The sequence below is a fragment of the Python bivittatus genome, unplaced genomic scaffold, assembly GCF_059951505.1.
Source record: "Python bivittatus isolate LINGU-HERP-01145 unplaced genomic scaffold, Pbiv_v1 ctg000100_np1212, whole genome shotgun sequence".
NCBI lineage: Eukaryota > Metazoa > Chordata > Lepidosauria > Squamata > Pythonidae > Python > Python bivittatus.
In genome coordinates, this window is record NW_028277038.1 from 7287421 (window position 1) to 7311487 (window position 24067).

At 43.1% G+C, this 24067-nt stretch overlaps 1 protein-coding gene across 1 annotated transcript; it reads left to right on the forward strand.

Annotated features, from left to right (window-relative positions):
• Positions 1–1895: 1895 nt before the first annotated feature.
• On the forward strand, positions 1896–23381 carry LOC103053011 (carbonic anhydrase 15-like). Its single transcript, XM_007438840.3, has 8 exons — positions 1896–2147; positions 12054–12089; positions 15477–15647; positions 16699–16859; positions 20091–20183; positions 21948–22014; positions 22514–22680; positions 22852–23381. Exons 1-8 carry the CDS (start codon positions 2084–2086, stop codon positions 23062–23064), a joined length of 972 nt encoding a protein of 323 aa, XP_007438902.3. The 5' UTR covers positions 1896–2083; the 3' UTR covers positions 23065–23381.
• The last annotated feature ends 686 nt before the right edge of the window (positions 23382–24067 follow it).

A 24067-nucleotide genomic window follows, 5' to 3' on the forward strand; every position in this document is an offset into this window, starting at 1 on the left:
TTGTTCGTGAACAGAAGTGTTCGTGACCCGAGGCACCACTGTATTCTCTTTCTCTTTCAAAAATGGGTAGTGATCAGAAGGGCGAGGAAATCATCAGCTTGGTCTGTGGGATTACCTTCTGCCCCATCAAGAGCTTTGAAACTGGTGGCATGTGGAAAATTCCACCTGCGTTTTCTTCCCCCTCCTGCTCTCATTCAGCACAATTTGTTGTGCTGCTTTTCTGCTGCTCTTGAAACACCTGGAAGGAGAAGAGAATTTTGGTGAAATCCGCACAGGAAGAATGCAGAATTCTTTCTCATCATTCATGATGAGAGGGCCAAGGGGCCTGTGTGAGGATCTCCTCCAGCAACCTCCTTGACTTCTTCTGCTTCCATTAAAGACATACAGAGGCATAACCCCCTCCAGCAACCTACAGCCTCCTTGACTTCTTCTGCTTCCATTAGAGACGTCCAGCAGAAGACATACGGAGGCACAATCTTCCCAGATAGCTTTTTTAGATTTGGATGGAAAGGTTTCTTAAAGAAAACAGTAATGTAGCAGGATAGGCTGGTCTGTACTGAATGAGGAGACCTCTGTCCCATCTCTACCTGCAACTGCTTGAGGATCAAACCAAGAAATTGGCCATACCAAGCAAGTACATAGCTATGGGTCCTTCCCAAAGCTCATTGTTACATCCACATAAAAAAGCAGGGAATTCTTTCTGGAGCAGAGCTGGGCAGATTCTTTGGGATTGCCAAGAGCCGTCGTTTGACTTTGATTCGATTTCCTTGAAGTTTAAAGTTAATTCGCATTGAATTCCCTATGCTCAATAGAAGCAACCTGACTGCTCTTCATAGATTTAATTGTCTTCTGGCTGTAAGGATAAAGATAAACATGGATTTAATCACTGTCTTCTTCTGCCCCTTTAAATATTACAGCACAGGGGCAATGAGGGAGGGGCCCCAGAAGATGTACCCCAAACATTCAGGGATTGTAGAGCTATCACTCTATTGCAACAAAGACCCCAAGTCCTACCTGTTCTTCAGACCAAGCTTCTGTTTCAGAAAGAACAGATATACTTAGTCCTGTCCCTAGTCTTTAATTTATATACCACTTTTCTCAACAGTGTGCTACGACTGAAGCTCTTGAAGCTAGTTTAAAACCTTGGCAATGTCAATGCTGGGCATTTACCCACCCTTGCAATTTTCTCTTGGGGTTTGACTTCTGAAGGTGTGCTGGCAAGCTGGTGGTCCCCCCTCCACTTGGTGATCATCAACCTTCAGTGCAATGGGATGAAATGAATCCATGCTCAATACTCATCCTGGGAATTGACCTTCAGGGACAGACTGCTGGAGACCACCTCTTCCCTTACACAGGGCCAGTTATTGATTTGTGGGGGGGCGGGGACTCTTGCTTGCATAGCACCCTTTCCATTTGTCTCCCACTCAGCATCACGGTCCACTATCTCACTGAATAAAGACTGGAAGGGAATGGTGTGAGCAAAAAGGCTGCATTCTTGGGTATTTTTAAGACTGCAAGAAACTACGGAAGGGGGCAGAATATTCATGTAAACCTTCCTTTTTTTTCTCCCTCCCACCTCAATGCAATTTTTGTCTCTGCTGTTTGTCATTTGTTGAAATCAACGGCCCAGTAAGAAGGAACTCCTAAGGAAAGCCCCAAATGTTAGGATCACACGTTGGATCCAGGGCAATTCCTCTCAGGGGTCCCTTCCCTATAAATAGGCCCTGTGTCTTTTCCATCTTTTTTAGTCATGCTCCCCCCTCTCCCCGCCCAGTTCTCAGGAGACAAGGAGTTAAAACAGCCTCAGCCATGGTTTTCCTTGCGATGAATATTTAACAGCCGCCAGGCTGAACCTCCGGATTTCTTCTCAGTGTGTTTTGGGCAGCAGAGGCTGACTGAGCAACCTCCGTCCGTTTCAGGAGGCAAAGACGACTCCATCGACGCAGTGGCAAGCTCTCCATGCTGCCGCTCAGGGTTTTCTGATGTGGTAGAAAGGAACTGAGGACCCCCATCGTTGGGTGGAATCTCCCCATCTGGAATTCCTGACAGAGTTTTTTCTCAGGTCTGCCAGGCTCCAAGGAAAATGCCAGGTCTTCTGGGGATAACTTTCCTGGCTCTCTCGTGGATGGTTCATGCAGAGACAACAGGTGAGCTTGGATGATGGAGTCACTTCTCTTCAGGGTTTGGGGAAGGGGCAATTGTGCAAGTACGCTGCGGGCAGGCAGGTTTATGGGTTCCCGTTTTGAACCAGAACCACAAGATCTGTCAAAAAGAGCCCAGTGACATCCCCTGCCCCAAATATACTTGGAACAGAATAATTTGAATTCAGGAAGAAAGTCCCCAAATAGAACAGTCTTCATAATTTTTCCAGACAAAGCCCTCCTTCCTGCTTTCTCCTCCAAACATTCCTCATCTCAGTAACATAATTTGGGGTGGGTGAATAATTTGGGTTTTGTTAAGCAGTTGGGAGCTGGGAAATCTTTTCTGGGTTCTGCTTGGAGGAGATCTAGATATGTCTTTAACCTTGCCCTTTCCCCCCATCTTTGATCCGCTTGCTCTAAACACCTGTTGGCCTGTGGTAGATGTTATTGCACAAATGTCAGAGTTTCTGGGTTTAGCTATCTGATGTGGAGCATCACAACCCTTTTTGTTGTCTGCCTCATTCAGTGACAGCTCTCAGTTTGAGACCCAGCACTCAGTGTTGTCCTCAGCTGGTGCCAGTTCTGTTCAAGTGCATGCTTTGTAACACAGAGTTGACTAAAGAGAAGATTGTTGTGCCAAAACTCTTCTGAGAAGGTGTCTCCTTCCTTTAAATGGAAGAAACTTCAGGGGGCATGAGAGCTTGAGGGAATCTCTTTATGAGAACTTGAGAGAGTTTTGGTAACAACCTTTCTACAGGGAGTGCTGACTGTGCAAGGTGTGTTAGGAGTGCACTGTGTTGGCTCCTCCAAGCCTGCATGGAATGCTGTAACTTTTCAGTACGTGTCCAATTTTCTTTTTTCATTCTACCTCAATCTTTGGAAGTGTTAAGGGTTCATCATGGGGCAGAACAGTTGAACTCCTTTTTTTCTTACATGCCAAAAGTGAGCATTGTGTTAGGCTTCTTGAGTTGAATGGATTCAAACTCTGGCTTGACAAAAATTAGAAAGGTTCTTCTTCAGGCAGGGAAGATCCACATAGCCAGAGCTGAATTAATTTTAGCTGATCTGTAAATACATTTTAAGGAGGCGGTTGGCAAGAGTCTATGAAGAGTGGCTTCAACTTAGAAGCCATTTTTTCCCAAGCTCATACTTCTTCTTTGGTGGGATACTGAAGTGTCCTACTGTAGTATTATCTCTACTATTAACAACTGTAATAGTAGTAGTGACAATGAAATAATCATAAAAGCAACATGTATTAATCCAGTTCCAGCTGTGGAGGTCAATGGGACTAGTTTTACAAAAATGAATTCTTCTGTATTTTTTGTTTCAGTTGTGGAAGGTTTAGCTGGTTTCCAGCTTGGTTCTCCTAGAGGTCAAGCTAGTTCGGCTCTTCTTTCCTTTGATCCTGGTATTAGCTTGGTTGAGAAAAGCCTTAGTTTAGTGGTCGATCCTCTCTTCTACCAGAGAAGTTCAATTCTTGGCATTTTCAGGAAGAGCTGTCTGAAATCTGGCTAATCCACAAAGACAAGACAATGATTGGATTTGTTATAAGGTAACATCCTTATAACATCCCCATAAGTAATAGAGGGACTGTTGGTTTCTAAACTACAGTGGATTTCAACTTTATGGTACTGAAAATTTAACCTATGCTTCAAAATTTGTGACCAGAAGTTGATCATGAAGGGGTTAAAGCATGGATGCATGAGTTTCCAATCCTTTATCCTGACCAAAATACAAGCAGACCTATTTTGGATCATGTGAAACTTCACCCCACTTCCAAGGGCAGACCATGTAGAACATTGTGTAGTAATCTAGCCAAAAGGTTTTGAAGGGATCAATTAAGGATGCAAGAAATTTTGTTTATCCTGCTGTCTTCTGACTGGAGAAGGATGATTTGTAATGCAAGATGGAAATGTGCCCTATAAATGGGATTAATACATTCAGAAATGAGAAATGCTTCTCTCTTTGGCATCAGTTCTCCTGCTCTGGATCTTCAAGCTACCCTGATGCCTTCAAGTTCAACAGAAGATGCTAAAACTATCATTGGGGCTGAAAGAAACATTTACCTGTTCCTCCTCTTAGCTCCTGCAGGAAAATGACAGACCTTAACTTGCATCTGGCAGTAAAAATCTTTGGGCTGGAGCAAATGGTAAGATTTCTTAAGCCAAGGCCGAAGCAGCATACACCCCTCTGACTATTTCTGAAGAAGATTTTAAGCTGGTGGACAAACAGGATTCTGGAAAAGTCTGGGGCTAAGGCATTTCATCATTTCTAGCCTCAGGACTCAATTAAGAAGCCCAAAGAACAGACTATTCATCTGACCCCCTCTTCGCTATCTTTCCTTCCATCCTATGTCAGTTTGGCTTCCTTCATTTTTGTCCATTTGATTCAGTGGCCTCTTGGAAGCAAGAAGGAAAGCCCACATCCTGAAATCCTTCAACTACAGTTTAACCATTGGGATGATTCACATGACCTGCTAGACAAGGATAAACTAGGATTGGGTAGCTTGTGTCAGGGAACCCACTCATTCTTGTAGCATGTTGCATTGACCAGGTAGTAGCTATAATAGGGGATTCCTGCACTGGCAGTGGGTTGGGCTGGATTATCTTCACAGTCCCTCCCAACCTGACATTCCGTGATTCCACGATCCATTTGATTGGCCTCTTAAGTGGTGTTGTTGGCCTCTTAATCCCAGGTGTTGGATCAAGCCGGGTTTAGAATTCCTTGTGTTGGGTGAAACCCAGCTGTTGGACAGCCTGATCGCTCCCCTAGATCTTTGCAGATTTTGAATTGTACTTGGTTCATCTTCTCCATGCTGTGACTCTGTGGCACCTCACCTCTGTGCTCCTGAGTTGCCAGGAAAATGGACAGATAAATGAGTGTGGTGTTTTTAGTATGGCATGGTTCAACTGATGCCTCTTTGCTTTTGAGAGCAAAGCACATTTGCTTGCTGCCAAACAGAATATGGTTTTTACTCAGAGGAGGTTCTCTCCCTCCCTCCTTCTCTCTCTCTCAAAAACAAAACAAAAATGAAGACAATGCAATGCCAAGAAGTCAATGGAGAAGGTTGGCATGCTTGGCTAAAATATAAGCGAAGGGTTAGTTGATTCCTGTGAGCACTGCATCTGGTTTAAGGGGGAGGAGAATTGTTGTGTGCAGATGTTGCCTATATGGAGTGGTGGTAAAAAAGAAGGACTAAGTAAGCTTTCTTTGAGGCTGATTTGGAAAGGAAGTTGGGTCTTCCGGGCTCCTGCACTCTGAAGATGCCGGTCACAGGTGCTGGCGAAACGTTAGGAAACAAAACTTCAAGACCACGGCCACACAGCCCGGAAGACCCACACCAGCCATCGTATGCCGGCCGTGAAAGCCTTCGACAATACATTGGAAAGGAAGCATCTGTTTGGAAAGCATCTTTCCAATGTCCCACCCAGGAACAGGCTTTAGAGTAGAGAAATGCCACTCTGTGAAAATTGGCTATGGTAAAGGAGCATCCTTGGAATTAGCATATCTGACTGTTTTCCATGCCAAAGTTTGCTGCAGCTGTCCTGTTCGATAGCCTTTCTGGTCATTCAGTTGGTCTTTGATTTTTTTAAGCCAGTAAGAAATTGATGAAGTGGGCAGGCTTTCAGAGGGGGAGTTAAGCTGGATTTTTTTTCCTGGTCTTCTGGCTCCTTAAGGGCCATTGGAATCGGATGCCACCATCACCAGATGGTGCTCTCTGCTCCTCAGAAACCAAGTGGGGATAAAATGTTCAGTGAAGCTTTTGAAAGAAAACATTGAATATGTCAATCTTGATATACATGTAGGGAGCATGACACTGGAAGTGTGTTGAAGTTCTTCAGGACTTGGGATGCAAGTTGAGGTGAACCTCAGACTGTCATAAACTGACTGACCATATATGGCCTACCAAATAATGGCATTGGGAAAGCTAAGCCCACCGCCTTGAACACGGTGCAGAAAACAAACCTGGAATCATATCTAGAGGAGAATTTGCAATGCCCTTGGGGATAAACTTTTGTTAAGGATCAATAAATTAGGAAATGAATGCAAAGACTACAAGTTATTCACAGTCCCTGAGCTTGCTGGCTTCTGAAAGAACCGATAATAAAGCTCATATATAGATGGAAAGAAAAATAACATGTGATAAACCAGGAGAAATGAAAACAGAACATTCAGTTTCATTGAAATTCAACTGGGATGTGAAATTCTCCATCTCTTAAAGAAGAGATTTCCCCAACGATGACCAGCTTACATTTCGATTTAAGTAGCAAGTCCGCGGAGATCTTCTACGAGCTGCTGTGAATTTTATTGTGGGAAGCCTGGTGGTCAAAAAGATTGGGAGTTTGGTGGTGTTCCTGAAGACCGAAGGCTTTACAATGGAGTGAAGGAGAGATGGGGTGGGTAAATCATTTTAATTGGCCTGACTTTTAAGAGAATGAGGACCTGCTGTTTTGGTTGCTGCAAAAGCTCCAAGACAGACTGGCACACACCTTTTCTGAATGCAGATGGCTTTCTTCCCCACTTCACTCCAAATGCCTGTGAGACATCTCTACAGCAAGAAACCACCCCTGAGACATCTTCCTTCAGAAGCCTTCAGTTTGGCCAGTGAAAGGTACAGACAGGTAAGGAGAATGCCCTTCTTCTCATTCCATTACTCCCATCATTCTAGCAAGTAAAACACCTTGTCTTAAATGGCAAGCGTCCCCATCAATTGCACTGCTAATGGTCGGCCCTCATTCTTTTCCTTCCTCTTGTCTTTCTCTTTTTCCATCTCTTTCCTTGTGCTTTCAGATAAAGATCAGATCTCACTGGGAGCTGACAGGTCTTTGAGGGGCATGAAGTCAGAAGCTGCTGCTCAACCTCCTATCTTGTTGGAGGCTGCACAAAGATCTTTGGGGGAGCCACCAGAAAGAAGGACTTAAGTTGGGGAATAGAAGCAGGAGACCTCTGAGAAACAAACTGGTACCAGATCCCTCTTAAGTCTCCGTATTTGAAAAACAACCTGAAATTACATCACTGAAATTCTTGATGATTTGGTCAATGATCTTTTCTGGATGATCTTAGTGTACTTAGACTACACTTTGACCATCCCTCTTCGGGCACAACTCCTGGTGGCTTCACAATCACATTCATCTACTGAGCTTAAATCTTCTCAGTGTTATGGGCAAGAAAAAGATGGTGAGGAGTACAAACTGGACAAGGATGAAGAAAAAGGTCTTTGTTCTCCCTTGCCGAAGGCCTGGGCAAAGAGTCAGGTCTTCAAGGCCCTTCTAAACAGCAGCAGGGTAGGGGCAATCTGGCTCTTGGGGGAACCTCATTCCAAAAGGCAGGCACTGCTACAGAGAAGGCAGATGATAGATGTCATGGTTTAACTGAAGAGACCCGGAGCGTGCCAACCATGTGGAAACATGGAAGAAAAGAGAAGAAGAGGATGACCAGCAGCAAGGTGGATGGACTCAGTTACAGCACTGATGGATGTACCATTGAGAGACTTGAAGGATCAAGTTGGGGACAGATCATCCTGGAGAAGGCCTATCTCTATGTTGACACCAACTGGATGGCATATAACTAATCAGTCAATGGAACTGATGTGCCACTGCTATAGCCTTGTTTTAAGGAAACAACATACAAGTGCCAGGGAAATTAAAGTTAAGGAAAAAAGAGAACAAAAAGAAGTAGATATGGCCTGGGGAGAACTTTCAGCTTGGCGGTAGGCCAAATATGGATTGGAAACTTTCTGCTTCTGACTTAGCCTCACTCTTAATCAATAGATATCAATAGATACCAAATTCAGGAATATTGTTCCACCTGCATTTCTGACTCTCCCTACCCAGAAAACTAGTGTACATCTCTAGAAATACACAATGCTGGTGGGGAGAGTTTTCACAGGTATGATAGAATGATTGCACAGAGCAATAAGGAGGGCTATTACAGGGATAATGATTTTTTTTTCTCAGATTGTGAACACGTGAAGTCCTTTTCTTAAGGGAACTAAGAAGTGGGAGCTCATGTAGAAATATTTAAAAAGTAGCTGGAAAGGAATAGAAGACTGTCGTTTGGGTAAAACCTGTACTTAGCATCACAAAAGGAAATGAAAAGCATAGAAGAATAGCATTGAGAAGTTTGGGAGGGTGGGTGAGAAGTCAACCAACTTGCAAAGGGGATGTTATAAAAATAAACATGGGCAGGTTCCAGGAATAATTAGAGGAGAAAAGCAAATATTGAACATGGAGCAATGAGAGGTTGCGGTCAATGAATGATAAAAAGCTTTTCAGATCTATTATTAATAGACAGAAGATAAAAAAGAAAAGTCAAAGATTTTTTTTAAGCGTGATGGAGAAGTCAGACAAAAGGAAGGTCAGACAAGAGGGCTTTTGTAAGGATTCTAAAAGGGATGGAGAAGAAACCAAAAGGGATTTTAAAGTTTTAGAAGGAGTTTGAATTTTAGGGAAACAGAAGGTCGTTGTCCTCAGCACCTGAGGGTTTTTTAGGGCCAGCTCGTGCCCAAGAAAATAATGATCTGTAAGTCAGCAACTAGAATGGTGCAGGTGAAGCCTGCCCTGTTTTACATGCATCATGCCTAAAAAGGGGCGGGGCTTGATCACCCTGTGCAGCCACCATCTTGAATGTTTTTGATTCCCCTCGCTGCAGGATGTAGTAAAATTCACCAATACACCCATAAAATGGCCACTTAAATTTCCCAGAAAAGAAGAGGGTCTCATTTTTGTGATTCTGTGACCACCTGAAACAATAAGCTAGTTGATGTGACCTCCGTCCTCTGCCCATGAATCAATCTAATGACTTAATGGGGTTAAGGTTGGGCAAGAAATAAATATGCTGCTTGTCTTTAATTACATTGTAATCTATCTTTCAGTCAGATCAATGATAGAATCTTTCTTCTTCACAAGATCAAAAGGATAAACATGTTAAACTTCCCTAGCATGTACAAACTTTCCAAAAATGATTTAGGTGCTTTGGTTTTAAGGTAATATAATATTATGATGGTTGTTCTTATTGTATTATGGATTTTTCCCTTATAGATCACCAAGATGTGTATGATTGTATTGGTTTTAAAATCTAGTTAATGAATGAAAGAATGAGCTCATTCCTACACACCATGCTGGTGGAGATATTAGACACACAGAGATATTTCTGAACTGTTAGTGAAAAATTCAATAGATGGTCAATTTCGATTATGGTTGGTCACGTGGTCACAGGCTATACTCTGTAGAAATTAGAATTCTGGGTCCTTCAATTGTCTTTGAAAACCCTAATCCATGAAATACATTCAAAATTGTGACCACTCCCAAATTGCTTGTGAACCTCTGGGGTGGTGGGTTGTGATCATGGCCCACAAATTGAGAAATGGGCCATAAAGCTTAGAAGCCATACCACAAATTGTCCCAGGTGTGGTTTATTCAGACAGCAAATTCTAGGTTTCCACTGAAGACTGCCATAATGACTCACATAAAGTCTGATAATGCTGCTGGAATATTTGGCCCTGGTGAAGTTTCATAGATGGTTCTTCAGCCGAGCCATTTGATACACAGAAGCCTCAGTGTTAGAACCTCCTGAGTTTCTGGAGATTTGATAGCCTCCATATCATAGATAAAAATATAGATAAATAAACTGAAGATAGTCTCAGTGGAGATGTCAGCTAATGCAACCTGGAGAAAATATCTATACATACCCACATGTGCATACACAGTTTTATAAATTGTTTTATAAATAAACTCAGTTCCCCAACAAAGTATGATGAGAAATCAGACTTCCTTCAAGCTCCATTTGTGCCAAATGTTTACATTGGTCTGGGTTGAATGATTAGAAACTACAAACATCATTTAAAAAGAAAAATATCCAAAATGAGGGGGGGGGGGAATTCAGATGCTGCTTTCCAGATGCACTCCTTCAGGCTTACCTGCAGTGTTTTCCCACTTGAGCCTGTCTTGACACCTTCTAACTTACAATTGATCAATCAGGACAGAACAGTCTGATTCTTTTTTTTAATGAGCTCAGCTCAGTTAAAAGTTCCTGATGTTAGTTTTCCATTACTCAATTGATTACCAAGCTTTCTCGGTCTTCTATTCCTGATGATTCTGGATTGCAAGCAATAAAGCTAAATCTGACATTATTCTCAGAGAAACAACAGGAGAGACCACTGTCCCTAAAGCGTGATGGATGGATGTGAATCATTCTGTTTTCTTTGAAGCCACTCTATCCATTTTTTTTAAAGAAATTGATCTCTCCTCCTTTCTTCTGCAACCCAATTTTAATTCTTACCTGGGGGAGGGAGATTGGATGAAGAGCTAGACCAAGTCTCCTTTACCAAATACTTTTACTCAACTAAAAAATGTAATGGCGTTTCTTGGTCCTTCAACTAGGCTATTAAATGAAGGGAGGGAGAGCTGTGAGTAATGCTGGGAGCTGTATTGACTAATGGTTATAGCAGGAATTTAGCCTGAGCGCTAGTTGCATTATGTAGTTAAGGTAAGGCCAAAATGATTTCCACGCAGACTGAAGATGCTGAAGGGGAACTGAATGGATGTGTGCGCTGCAAAGTGATGGGGGTGACAATGGATTTTATTCCCAGGAGACAGAGCATCATGTGACTGTTTTGTAGTACAATCAGAAAGCTGAGGTTGGGAATCCACAAGACCGTTTTGCAGCTCAGAGAAGGGGCTTTGGAAGTCTTCTAGTCTATCTCCCTGTCCAGAATCTTCTGACCATCCCAGAACAAATGGCCGTCCAACCTTTGCTTGAAAACCTCCAGTGATAGAGCACCCATGAGTCAAGTAAGCAAGACCAAAGAGATATCATAGTCAGGAAAGTCCTCCTTATTTTGAGTTTAGATCTCTCTCTGTTAAGCTTCCAACCCATTGATTCTTGTCCTACATCTACCCGCTCTTCCCTGGGACAGCCCTTTCAGGATTGGCAGACTGCTATCATGTCTTTCCTTAGCTTTCTCTTCATGCTAAACACATCCCGTTCTTTATCTATTCTTCAAAGGGTTGAGCCTCCAAAACTCTCAGGCTCAGTAAAAGCAAATAGTAGGATACCAAGTACAGAAGGCTGATTTTCTGTGGGTTCTCACTTGCAAAAGAGGTGTCGTAAGCTGATGGAAGGCTTTTTATTAAACTCCATCCTAAAATAGTTGAACCTTCTGGTTCCACCCTATTGGCGATGCCATTGCACCACCACTGCAATCTGTTGGTCCCCTAGATGCTGCCAAAATGGATCAAAGATGTCTCTGACTGTCTCCATATGTAAAAAAGCAGATGCCTTTCTGTTATACAGAAGGAAGACTAGTTACCTTCCATCCCAGAGTCTTCATGTAGATCTGAGAAAAACTAGTCTGGAAACCCTAGTAAGTCACTGTTGGGAACTGTGGACCTGACCAAGCTGGATGTTCAAAATGTGTGTCCTGCACAAGATTTGTATTCCTTCCTTTTCATGCTTCTGTGGTGTTTCCATTGGATTGAAATTCTAGTATTATGGCTGAGAGGGAATCTCTCTCAGCTTTGCCACAGAGCGCACTAGCGATTCCTTCGCTTTTCAACATTCAAGAGCTGAGAGACATTTGTAGCTGGTGCCCTTTGTGGAAATTGGATCAGCTACACCCAAGGTGGGTCAGACTTGGAAGATTCTGAATTTTCAAAGGAGAAAAGTAAAAAAAAAAAAAATCCTTCTGAAACTGAAACTGAAAGAAAAAAGTCTCCAAATAGTCCCAGTGAGGAGAGAGCATAGAGGGAAGGGTCTTACTGTCTTCTCTGTCTTTTCCATCTGAAGATATCTGCTATGCTATGATTGAGTTGACCTTGTCGATATTTGCAGATGATGTTCTTTGTTAGTTCTTACCTTCCTGTTTTTGCTAATACTTTTCTCTTCTCCACCCTCCATCTCCTACATTTCTAGGCCTTTGGTGCTACGATTCCCAGGATCCTAAATGTGGTAAGTACTGGAGACAGACTTCTGAAATCTATAACATACTTTGAAGATACTCTTGGAAAGATTTTTGGTGAATGTATCTCTCAACTGTAATCTGAGATATCCTTCCCCAACATGGTACCTTCAGATGCAATAGGAATGCATCTCAACAACTCTCAGCCAGCATGGTCAATGGAAAGAACAGTCCCAAAGCATCTGGAGGACATCAGGTTGGGAAGTGTGGTGTAATGTAATGGGAAATGCTAGGAAGATTTTCTTACCGGTACAATATGAAGCAAGTATTTGAGAGGCCAAGCTTAGAGATTCTTGGGTAGAGGTTTGCAGGTTTTATATCTAACTAAAGATGGTGTGAATCAAACCCTAGGTTTGCTTTATATTTGTATTCCAAACATAAGATATTTTACTCTCAGAGATGTTAATGAAATGAACAGTGCAACTATTCTGTGTTTATTTCAGGTCCTTCTCCTCCACTCCTCCATTTCTCCTCCATTCCTCCTCCATTCCTCCTCCTCCTCCTCTTCCTCCTCCTCCTCCTCCTCCTCTGTCTTGGCTTTTTAAAATTATATATGTCTATTAAATTATTATTTTAATTAATTAAAATTAATAAAATTAAAAAATTAAAAAAAAATAAAATTTAAAAAATCCCTATTAAGGGATGCCTTGCGAACGGTCACTCATGCCCTCGTTATCTCCCAGATAGACTACTGCAATGCGCTTTACATGGGGCTACCCTTGAAGAATATCCGGAAGCTGCAGCTGGTCCAGAATGTGGCCGCGCGGGCGATTTTTGGGGCCCGAAGAAGGACCCATATAACACCTCTGCTCCGTGAGCAGCATTGAGTACCAGTTTGCTTCTGGGTCCAATTCAAGGTGTTGGTTATCACCTTTAAAGCCCTACATGGCATGGGGCCAGGCTACCTGAAGGACCGCCTCGCCCCCACGATCTCTACCCGTCCCACCCGATCTCACAGAGAGGGCATGCTTCGGATCCCCGCGGTAAAAGAACTCCGATTAGTGGGGTCCAGAAGGTGGGCCTTCTCTGCTGTGGCCCCCGCCCTTTGGAACATCTTGCCCCCGGAGGTGAGACAGGCCCCCTCACTCCAGGCCTTTTGGATGGACTTAAAGACATGGCTCTGCTATCTGGCCTGGGGCAGGGAGGGAAGAAATCAGAATTGGGGTTGGCTGGCCCCTTAGTGGTATGCTGTGGCCCCAGTGGCCTCTTGGATTTCTTAGCTTGTTTATCTTTTTAATGTTTGGTTTTATAACTTTTAACTGTATTCATGTTTTTTAGTATGTTGTAAGCCGCCCAGAGTCCCCCATTGTGGGGAGATGGGTGGGGACAAATTAAATAAATAAATAAATAAATAAATAAATGGACATACTTTTGAATGCTGCTCCAGCATCCACGCATCTGATGGGCTGCTTAGAATATTTAACTTTTACAGAAAACTCCACATTTTATGAAGAATGAAAACTTCCATAATTCATGGGCATTTATAGAATTTTAAGAGCATCCTGTGGATGCCAGGTGTACAGACACAATCTCAAAATATCCATGCCCCCGGTCATAAACCAGACAGCATGCTTCCACCATTCCTTCTGGTGGCCCAACTCTACAAATCTGGCTTTTCTTCTATATCTTCGTTTTTTTCTAACCAGATGGGTTGGCATCTAAGCAAAACTCTGACTCACAGAGGCACCTTTTTATTTTCTCTAGAATCTATTTGGAGCACAGAAGCCTTTTTTGGAAAGAGTCCCGGAGGTGGTGGCTTCCTTGTTTTATATTTTTATTAAAAATAAACTTACCCCAAAATGGTCAAGTGAAGAAAGGAGGCTACCAAGCCCTAAGGGAGATACCCACAGGCCCATGTTGCCTACCTCTTGGCTATGACCAGTAACGTAGAGATGCTGAAAGTAAAACAGAATGAGAATGGAGCTGATGCTCTTTAGAAACACTCACAGATGCTAGAATAGCTTTTTTAATCTGTCAGACTAAATATAGGCCCAGCAAGGAAATCCTGTTGAATTATAAATAAGCAAAACCCTGCTCCTGAAGTTTAATGAAGGTTGTCGCAGAAGGAAGGTAGAAGGAACAACTAAGGAAAGTTAATGATTCTGTTGGGTGCAGCATCTGTAGAGAACAAATTTTCTGGCAGAGTGTTGATCTTTACCAGAATCCTGCTTTTAGAAAAAGAGATCAATATAAATTGCTTCCATTTAACCAATGCTGGATGGAGATGCTGAAAGAAAACTCCCTTTCCTGTTGTTACATCAAGGTTGTCATAATTGGTAGCAATGAATATTGATCTGGGAGCAGAGAAATATATATATGGAGAATGCTTTCCCTGCAAATTGTACCTGTTGAGTAGAGAGAGGACAATTTATGATCCTAATTGTGTGTTGAATACATTGAAGGAAAATGGAAGGCCCAGAAAATAGATGAAGTTCCTCATCTTCCCATCCAAGCAACCTTCAGCCTTACCGGTTCTTTCTTAAGAGTTTTACCAGCTTGGGACTATGGCTGTGCCAAAGGAGAGACCTCAGAACATATAATATGTTAACTAAATTAGCTAAAGCAAAAGAAGGCCTTCTAAGGATCTCTGGGCAGCTTCTGGAGTATTGCTAGAAATGGTAATGTCCTTTGCCCTGTATTGAAACCAACTGCAACCAGAGGTTGCCAATAGATGCCAAGAGGATATTGGACCAAGGACCCCTTCAAACGACGGAGAGGGTAACAAGCTACTTCAAAGGCATCAATTCTTCAGCGCTCAGCCTTCTTTATGGTCTCTTTTACCCCCAAGAAATTAGGGAGGGTCTCTTCTGAACCTCTTGCTCTCCCTATTATGCAGCTGTGGGCTATGCCTTCTCTTATCTGACTGTTCCTTGGCAGCATCTCTGGGCCCAGTCTCCCAAGGTCATTCCCACATACCATTATAGCATGTCATGTGAACCAGGAATTGTGGTTTTGTTTGTTACAGGAAGCTAGCCACTGATGAACCCTGGGTATATACTATGAAGAACAGAAGACAGACCTTGTGTTCTGAAAGATGTGCTCCTAAACACTGCCGATATGTTTCGTCCTTAAACTAGTACTTCCCAATGCATTTGTTCTTTTTAATTGCATGCTGCAACTGTTTTGGGACTGTAAAATTTGAAGAAGTACAAAAGGTGGCTGATAGCAGCGTTCTGATCCAGACCTTGACCCAGAAAGCCGAGATCATGCTAATTTGCACTAGAATGTGTGTAGTTAGACTTCCTTGGGTTTACCTACTGTATATATAAGCTGCTCTATTCTTGGGCTTCATCCTGTCCAATCAAGGCAAGCTGCTTTTCATCTCAGCCAAAGATTTGCAAAGTCCTAGCTCTGCATTGTTCTTCTGGTCTCTTTAGGCCCTTCCCACTGGAAGGAGATCACGTCGGGGTGCGGGGGACAGAACCAGTCGCCCATTAACATCGATCGAAGAAAAACACAACGGGACAGGAGCCTGGGTGAAATTCTGTTTGAAGGTTATGACCAGGCCCCTCCAGGCAGATGGAGGTTAATGAACAGTGGGAATGAAGGTGAGCCAAGGAGGTTGGGGCTCCTTCTGCAGGCGTTTTCCAAATCTTGCACCCAAAGCTGTCTTCTTCAGTTACCACTCAGCAGTTGCATTCAAATGAGATCTACTTTGAAGTGGGGGATATTTTATTTAGAGGGTCAGTGTGCCGTAGAGCTGAATATATTGCACTAGGAGCAGGGAGATCCAGGTTCAAGTCCATCCTTGGCCATAAAAGGGCCCTGGTGAGTTTAGTCCAGTCCCTCCCTCTCTGGCCAGGAGCCAATGTGCTGTAGTGGTTAAAGTGTAGGACTAGGAATAGGGGGACCCAGGTTCTAGTCCCCCATCCTATCATGGAAGCTCCCAGAGTAACTGTGAGTCAGTCTCTCTCTCAACTCAACTTGATGAGGGGAAGAAAGGAAGGAAGGAGGGCTTTGTCAGACACCCAGAACTTCTGAATGAAAAGAAGATATACATCTAATAAGTAAATATTGAATGACATGGAGACCAAGATTATAAAGCTGACAAAAGAGCCAGGAAGTTGGGATTTCCTGTTGGACTTCCATCCATTCCCTCTTACAGAATGTGCTAAATACCATCCATGGGTTTGGACATGACCCTAAGCCATAATATGGATTCCTCGGTTTGGTCTGAACATGTCACATGAGCCCAACCATGGGGGTTGTCAACCAAGGCCTAGTGCAATGGGCGCCTAGTCATTCGTGGCTTAACTAGCAAGCCATTGTTAATAAAATTGAGACTTGGTTCCTCTAGGACAGGACTGGCATTATCAATGGGGAATGGATTCTCAGGACTTCAAACTGGGGATTTTCTGATCTCACTTGGAGAAATGTGTGTGGAGGTTGGGACCTTCTGCATTCAGACAGGCTGGATCATTCAACCTCTCCTGTCCCTACCATCCAGTATCTAGCACATCCGCATTTCTGGCCTGTAGCTCCTCTAATATTTTCTCCCAGAAGGCTGGAAGGGGTGGGGAAGCTTGGTTAGCTCCCAGGTTGGCAGAGTGGTCCTTTCTTGTCTCTGAAACTCGGTTTACAAGCTGGCTTTCCCTGTAGTCAAAATGACCCTGGATGGACCATCTGCTGCAGAACAAATCAACATCACCAGAGGAGGTTTGAGGGACATCTACCGGGCCTTTCAGTTCCACTTCCATTGGGGTGACCTCAAGAGGAATGGCTCAGAGCACTATATGGATGGGATACAGTTCCCTATGGAAGTAAGTTAAGCATTGATTTTGATATGTTGGCTTTTGGGTGCACCTGAAACTATGCTGAAAATGTTCTTGCTCTATATGCAGAGCGTTTTCCCCATCTCATTCACCTGGTATATCATTTTTTTGGGGGGGAGGGGGTGTGGTTATCAAAGGATGGGAGATGGATAGGAACAAACCAGATGCATACACACAGAATTAGCAAGTATATACTGTGCTGTTTATGGCTATATGAGCTTAGTGCAAAGTATATTTTCAAGACTTTCAGTGAATAGGTGTTTATGCACCTATCCATAGTGATCAATGTGTACACTAATACATCTAACTATACAGTAGACCAGGGTTTCTCAATCTTGGTGACTTGAAGATGTGTGGATCTCAACTCCCAGAATTCCCCAGCCAGCCATGCTGGCTGGGGAATTCTGGGAACTGAAGTCCACTCATCTTCAAGTTGCCAAGGTTGAGAAACACTGCAGTAGATCAACAAAGCTTAGCTAAATATCTTAAATTTCTACTCCTTTACTTTTGAAGACAAACATCTAGCTGTTAGTGTCTGCCTCCTTCCACACTTAGTTATCTTCAGCACAGATATAGGAAGTCTAGCAACATCTCTCCTTAGCATGGTCTTACTCAGTTATCCAGCACCTGAACCACTTGGAGTTTGGTCTCCACCATCTGTATTTTTCTTCCTGCCAGTTCTTTTTGCGATTTCTTCTTTGGCTTCCAAGTCTTTCTCATTTCTCCCTGGATGCTGGATCCTCTAACTTTTGGACCTTCCAGCCCTCACCTCCTCTGCTCCACATCCCATTGCTTTCCCCTCCAGCAGCATCTTCTCCTCAGCCTAGAAGGACAAGCCCCGCTCCTTCTGTCTATCTGCTCTGGGTTCTTTTATACTTTCTTTTGAACCTGTGTGGCCTTTGGCAAGCAATTCTAAAGAATTTCAACTTTTCTTTTCTCTGCAACTGTCCAAGTTCTTCACCAAATGGACCACGATAGAGAAAAAAAATGTTGGCCTTAACAGTTGCATGCCACATTTTCTTGTTTCAGGGCAGTTCATCCTTCCAGAGGGGTGTGTTTTTGAGTTTACTTTGTCACTGCACAGTGCTGAATGGCATTGCTCTTTTATGTTCCTGATCTCTCCACCAACCTGCAGTCTCCTTAGTTGCTCTTCTGGGAAAGCCCCCGGGTGGACCTCCCTCTGATGTTTTCTCTAGGACTGAATGGAAAGACAGGGAGGCTTTATATTGTACAAGAAGTCAGAGAAACCACCTCTCCCTTTGCAGCCAAAATGCTGAAGTGTGTGGCAGAATCCTTTATAGCATCTGACAGAACATCACTGATTTTTTCTTCCTTGCTGAGATGGCAGTTGGGGGACTGGCAAGCAAGTCCTTTTTGGCTCACGATGAAGAAAAACGCTCAGGAAGAAGAGATCCTCAACACAGCTTTCATCGGGACAGTTCCAAGAATTGTTTTGCTTTCTTAGTGTGCAAGGGGGGATGGGGGTGCAAACATCTACTGGATACTTGTTCAAAGGGAACACCACCCAATTAAATCGCATGCAGTCAACAACCCCAAATCAGTTCTCTGTATTTCAAACCAAGAAGGTATTAATTAAGGCCAAGCCGAGGGGCACCACCTTTTGATCTCATTCAAGAAAGACAATCCAACTCTTCATAATGGAAAAGACATCAAAGGGCTTTCAAGTAGTTCAGGTTGATCTTGAGCCCCCTGTCATTTCATTTATGTACTTTTAACTGTCAAGTAAGGAACTGGAGAACTGACTGAATGTTATTGCTTTTCAGAAGTTTCCATGACCTTTTCAGAGTTCAGGAATTGCACTATCCGTTCATGATTTACAAATCAGCATTCTGGCTTTCAAACTTCATTGCATTTCTTCCTTGCCCTCCCTGGATATTGGTGAACGGAGCAGAACAGCTGTTCCAGTTCAACATTAATTATTTTATCCAATGTATGACTACTCTTCATTACCCCTCTAATTATTCCCTTATAGGACGAAGTAGGACTTAAATCCAAAATCGATTTAAATCTTCAAATCATATTGCAGTATTAATGTGGCTACAACCAGTTAAAATGGCATCATCTTGAGAAGTATAACATTACCCTATATTAAACCCATAACATGGACTATTGTTTATTTTTGGATTTTATTACCTGCTTGTTTTCTAATGGCTTGGTAAAGTGCGGGCAATTGATCCGTTTATGGTGGTCTATAAATAGAAATAAATAAACACATGACTATGTATTAAAACCATAAAACTACAATACATTCAAAACATGGACTGTTCCTATCTCCTGTTCCCCAATCCCAGAGAAATGTCTGATTTGCTCCATTCTTTTTTTTTTTTTTTTGGCAAGATCTGAACTACTTATGGATCATCCCAACCCATTGGGATCCCAACCCATTGGGAATATGAGCAATCTACAATAAAAACTGAACATCAGCCACATAATCATTCTTGAATGTATGATTGTTGATAGGGCTAGAAGCCTGTTGGAATAGGCAGGTCTTTGCCACCTTACAGAATGGAACGAGAGAAGAGATCAAATGGGAGAAGAATATCCCTAGCATGGAGGCCACTACAGACTTGTCAGAGTTTGTGGTTTGGTGTCCTCCCCCAGGCTGCCAAAAAGTTAAAGCTTGCATTGGAGAAAGATTGCTTGTTTAGTCCTTCTGAGTCTAACTGCGAAGTCTGTTGCAGACGTGAGTAGGTGACAGCACACCCATGAGGGGAGTGACTTCCTCTGAAATTCTCTAGATCCTCATTTGGGTTTAAGCCACACTATATTGGCTTAAGGTGGCACTAAAGGTGGCAGAGACCCAGGACATTATGATGTTCTATTAAGGAACTATTTCATGTGATAATTGCCCCCAAATGTGTTGAAAACATTGGGAAAACAACTCCAAATCTTTTTTTCCTCCCAGTTTTTGGAAGGTAAGGGCCAATGATAACATAGCCAAAACAGCATAATTTCTGCCTTTAGAGGTTGATGGGGGTTTCTTTGAGGAAATTATGAATTTCGCAAACATAGAGGGGGAAAAGAGAAAGGGGAAAAAATTCTAAAGGAAACTCTCCAGACATCCTGTGTGTGCTGAATAGTGGTAGAATTCTGGCTATCTAAGAAGCAAAGAACATGGGGAGACAGGAGTGCACTTAGGAGAGTTTGCCTGCCTGGAATGGAGAAAAGTGACCGGTCCTTCTGTTCCTTTCTTCACAGCTGCACATTGTACACATGAACACCAAATACAAAACCGTCAGTGAAGCTAAGGAACATCCAAATGGGCTCGCTGTCCTGAGTTTCCTGTTCAAGGTACCCCCCAAGAGATAATTGCCATTATGTCAAAGTTTTGTCATTCAAGGACAGGGGGTGCTATGAGCTCCTAGTTGCTGAGCCTCTAATGGCAGAGCACAACTAGAGAAGCAATGTTTGCCTGGAATTTCTTTGCTTAGGATAGAAGAGAAGATCTGTAGCTCAGGGTTGAACAGTGGAGTCCTTGGTGCTCTCTGAGCTTGGTGGTTTGCTTGCAGACATTTCATTACCCGACCAGGTAACATCATCAGTGCTGGTGAGTGTGGGGTTGGCTCCCTGTTTATATACAGTAGCTTCCTCTGCCCGTGTTGATGGGGCTGTGGTTTTCTCCTTGGTAGTTCAAGGAGAAGGAACTACCAAGGAGAGAACTACCAAGGAGGAAACCACACCCCCAACAACACTGGCAGGGCAGGCTACTGTATATAAACAGGGAGCCAACCTCACACTCACCAGCACTGATGATGTGACCTAGTTGGGTAATGAAACGTCTGCAAGCAAACCACCAAGCTCAGAGAGCACCAAGGACTCCACATTTCTTTGATTAGGCTTAACATCAAGAAGTAAAGATTAGGAGTCTTTGGAAACTGAATAAGCAAACCCCACTCCATTTATGAGTGAGTTCATTAAGGTTTCTGAGTTGTTTGTTCTTCCCAGACTGGGAAACTAAGGACTAACTGCCTTTTATCCAGCTAAGCCTGACACTGAAATATTCATCTGCTGTTTGTTAAGGGTGCTTGAAAACACTTCCTTTTCTTCCTCAGCATCAGTGAGTTTTCTTAAACTAGCTTGAGATGCTGGGAATTGAACTTTGGTTGGAATTGGGTAGCATCGAGTTTGAATAAATAAATAAAAAACTTTGGACCTTCTGCATGGGAATTGATTCAGGACTTGACTTCAGAAGCAGTTCCACAAGACCTCTTAACCTGACAATGGAAAGGTTTCCACACTGATGGGGGATTCTTTCCCACCCAAATTAACCCATGTTGTGCACCTACTAAAAAACAGAACTTCTGTGAGAAAGTCTATTTCCAGCCCAACATATGAGCTAATCATATGTCTGCTTTTTTTTTTTAAAGGTGTCTAGATCTCATGGTGGTAAAGAGAAATTTAGAACTGTGAGAAGAAGAAACGAAGTTGTTCTCTGTCTCTCTCTTTTTAAAGTGTCTTTATGTTTAGAGGAATAATAATCTTGGAACTATAGATATTTATTAATAAGGATAAGCAAATGTTTGATTCAGAGTTTGGGTGGTAGTTCAATCGGATTTCTGAGATCAGTTGGAATTTAGAGTTGTATGGACCATTTGAAATGTCAGATTGAATTGGCTGCCTCTGAATTAATTTGAATGTGGGGTTATGCCACAATATACAGTGAGTTCTTTCTTCACTGGAAGTCTTCAAAATAGAGGTTGGAGAGCCATCTATCAGAGATACTGCAGTAGAGTCTGCACCGAGCAGGGGATCACAATATATATTGTCTCTAAGCTACCTTCACCCCTTACGATGCTATGAATTTTTTCCCTCAGATTGTTTTGACAGTCTGCGTTGAACTGGATCAATTTTAATTTGTAGTCCAGATGCTGCTAACTTGGGTGGCCAGCTTCAAGAACTGGTTGTTGTTGTTATTATTATTTAAACCAGAGTTGGAAAAAACATCCTTTTGGATAATGGGCTATCCTGTGTAGAGGACAATAGATGTCCACCTACTTCTTCTGCATTTGGCTGCCTTGAAGGTTATAGAATTGTTCTCTTCTCATTGTAATGCAGATCTCAGACACTGATAACACCAATTACAACACTGTCGTTGCCAGCCTGAGAAACATCTCTCGTGCAGGTGAGCACCTTGTTCCAGTGCTTGGCATTCTGCACTGGAGGATGAATGCAACTTCTGTCCATGACTCATTAAAGCAGCCATGTCTTTCCCCCAGACTGTGCGGCCGCTGTGGGGAGGCTTCAACTGCAGCCACACAAGCCTGGAATAAGATATGGCTGCTTTCATGAAACACAACTTTGTTGAAGCAGGTTTTCTGAAGTGAGTGTGACATACCCTAGCTTTCTAAGGGGGGGAGGAAGCCTACTACCAAGCTCAAAATTGTTGTCATCAGTCCTCTAGTAGCCTGAGGACCAGTAGTCCTATTGGGTGGCCAAATCAATTGGAAGCACTCAACAGCTCCTGAGATTCTGAGGTGAGAACACCAAATCTTGTGTGCTTTCTTTGAATGAGAATATAGTACTGGTTATCTGGCACACAGCCGTTACTTCCTTTCACCTTATCCTGCACCAATCCAGAATGCAGCTTGTTATTCACCAACCATGGTTGTCCTTTTGCCTAGGAGAATACGTTGACATGGCATCCACCTTTTCCCTGAGCAATCTTCTCCCCAGCTTAGCCTCACTGTCCAAATATTACCGCTACAAAGGATCTCTCACCACGCCAAACTGTGAAGAAGTGGTCATCTGGACAGTGTTTGAAGAGCAGATACCGATCAGCAGATCTCAGGTAACAACTCTCCCCCTCCCCCCTGCTGGATTTGATGCTGGTCTTTTCACCCCCAGCAAAAACTATCCACATTTCAGGGTTGTCAAAATTGCTGTTTTGACAAATGTGCAGGTCAGCTGGGCTGGCTGTAGATCACGCCTTCTGTTCTCTTTCTCTCTTTCCCTTGCTTAGCTGAACACATTTGTGGACACCACGTACTTCAGAAGTTTGGCTGGGATGCCGCAGAAAATGATCAACAACTTCCGTCCTTTACAGCTTCTCAACGGTCGCACGGTCTATGCTTCCCGTTATGCCAGCATGAGTTGCAGCTCTTCTCTTGCTGCGAATTTATTCCTTCCTCTGCTCCTGTCTTGTTTGACGGGCCGATTCTCTGGTTCCTCCTAGTTGTCTGAGCAAATGGCCAGGCTCAGTCAGGAGTCCATTGTAGGTCTATGGCATATTCCTAGTTGTGGTTCTTCAGTGTGATGCTTCCCTATCTGAGCTGAATGAGGAACAAGTTGAAATCATCCTCTGAATGGAGTGTTTCATCGACTTCTAGAAAAGAATTCAAAGACAGTTGTGTTGCAATCAAAGGCATCAGGTTCATGATTGCCACCATTAATGGGACCAGCACTATGATAAGAAATATGGAAGGCTGATGGGAGGTCCTCGGGCCAAGCAGGAGCATGGCGCACGAGGTACCTTTCTGCCAGAATGGGAAATGAAGGCTTAAATTATGTAAACTGAAGTTCTAATGAATAAATTCAGAATTCTTAATTTTTCCATGATGGGGCTGACTCAATTTCATTCTTTCCAACCACCGGCTGAGACCTCTTGCAGTACCAGAAACAAACCCTGTGGAAGCAAAACAGTTAAGCGGGTTGCGGTTCTGCCCTTTCAACAACGTCACTAAGACAATGTGGAGGGGATCCTGCTTTGCCGTCCCAAAAACTCAATCTAAGAGGAAGCAAGAAGGGGGGATCAGAAACTAGCTTAACAGCAAGCTTGAGTTGAATCCCATCAAAACCCAGTAACTTACAGTAGGGATCTCACACTCAAATTGTAGTCAGTGCCACATGGGCAGGGCATCCTCTAGGAGGGTCCAAAAAGTCAAGATGGTTCCACATGACACATGCCAAAAAATGGGTGGGGCTTCCTTTACATGGCTGGACCTGCCATCTTGACATTTTTCAACCCCCCATCGATACAAAAATCTCTAGTGAGTCAGAAAGCAAGCAAGCGAAGAGTATTGTGATAGCCCATACAACAGAAATGTATGAAATACATTAACTGCTGCAAAACTGAGCGGTTTCATTTGGCCACTTAATTGGTAGCATTTTTCATAAACCAGAACACCCATATTTAGCTTTATTCCTGTGAAATTCAATATATCCTAAATATTGCATGA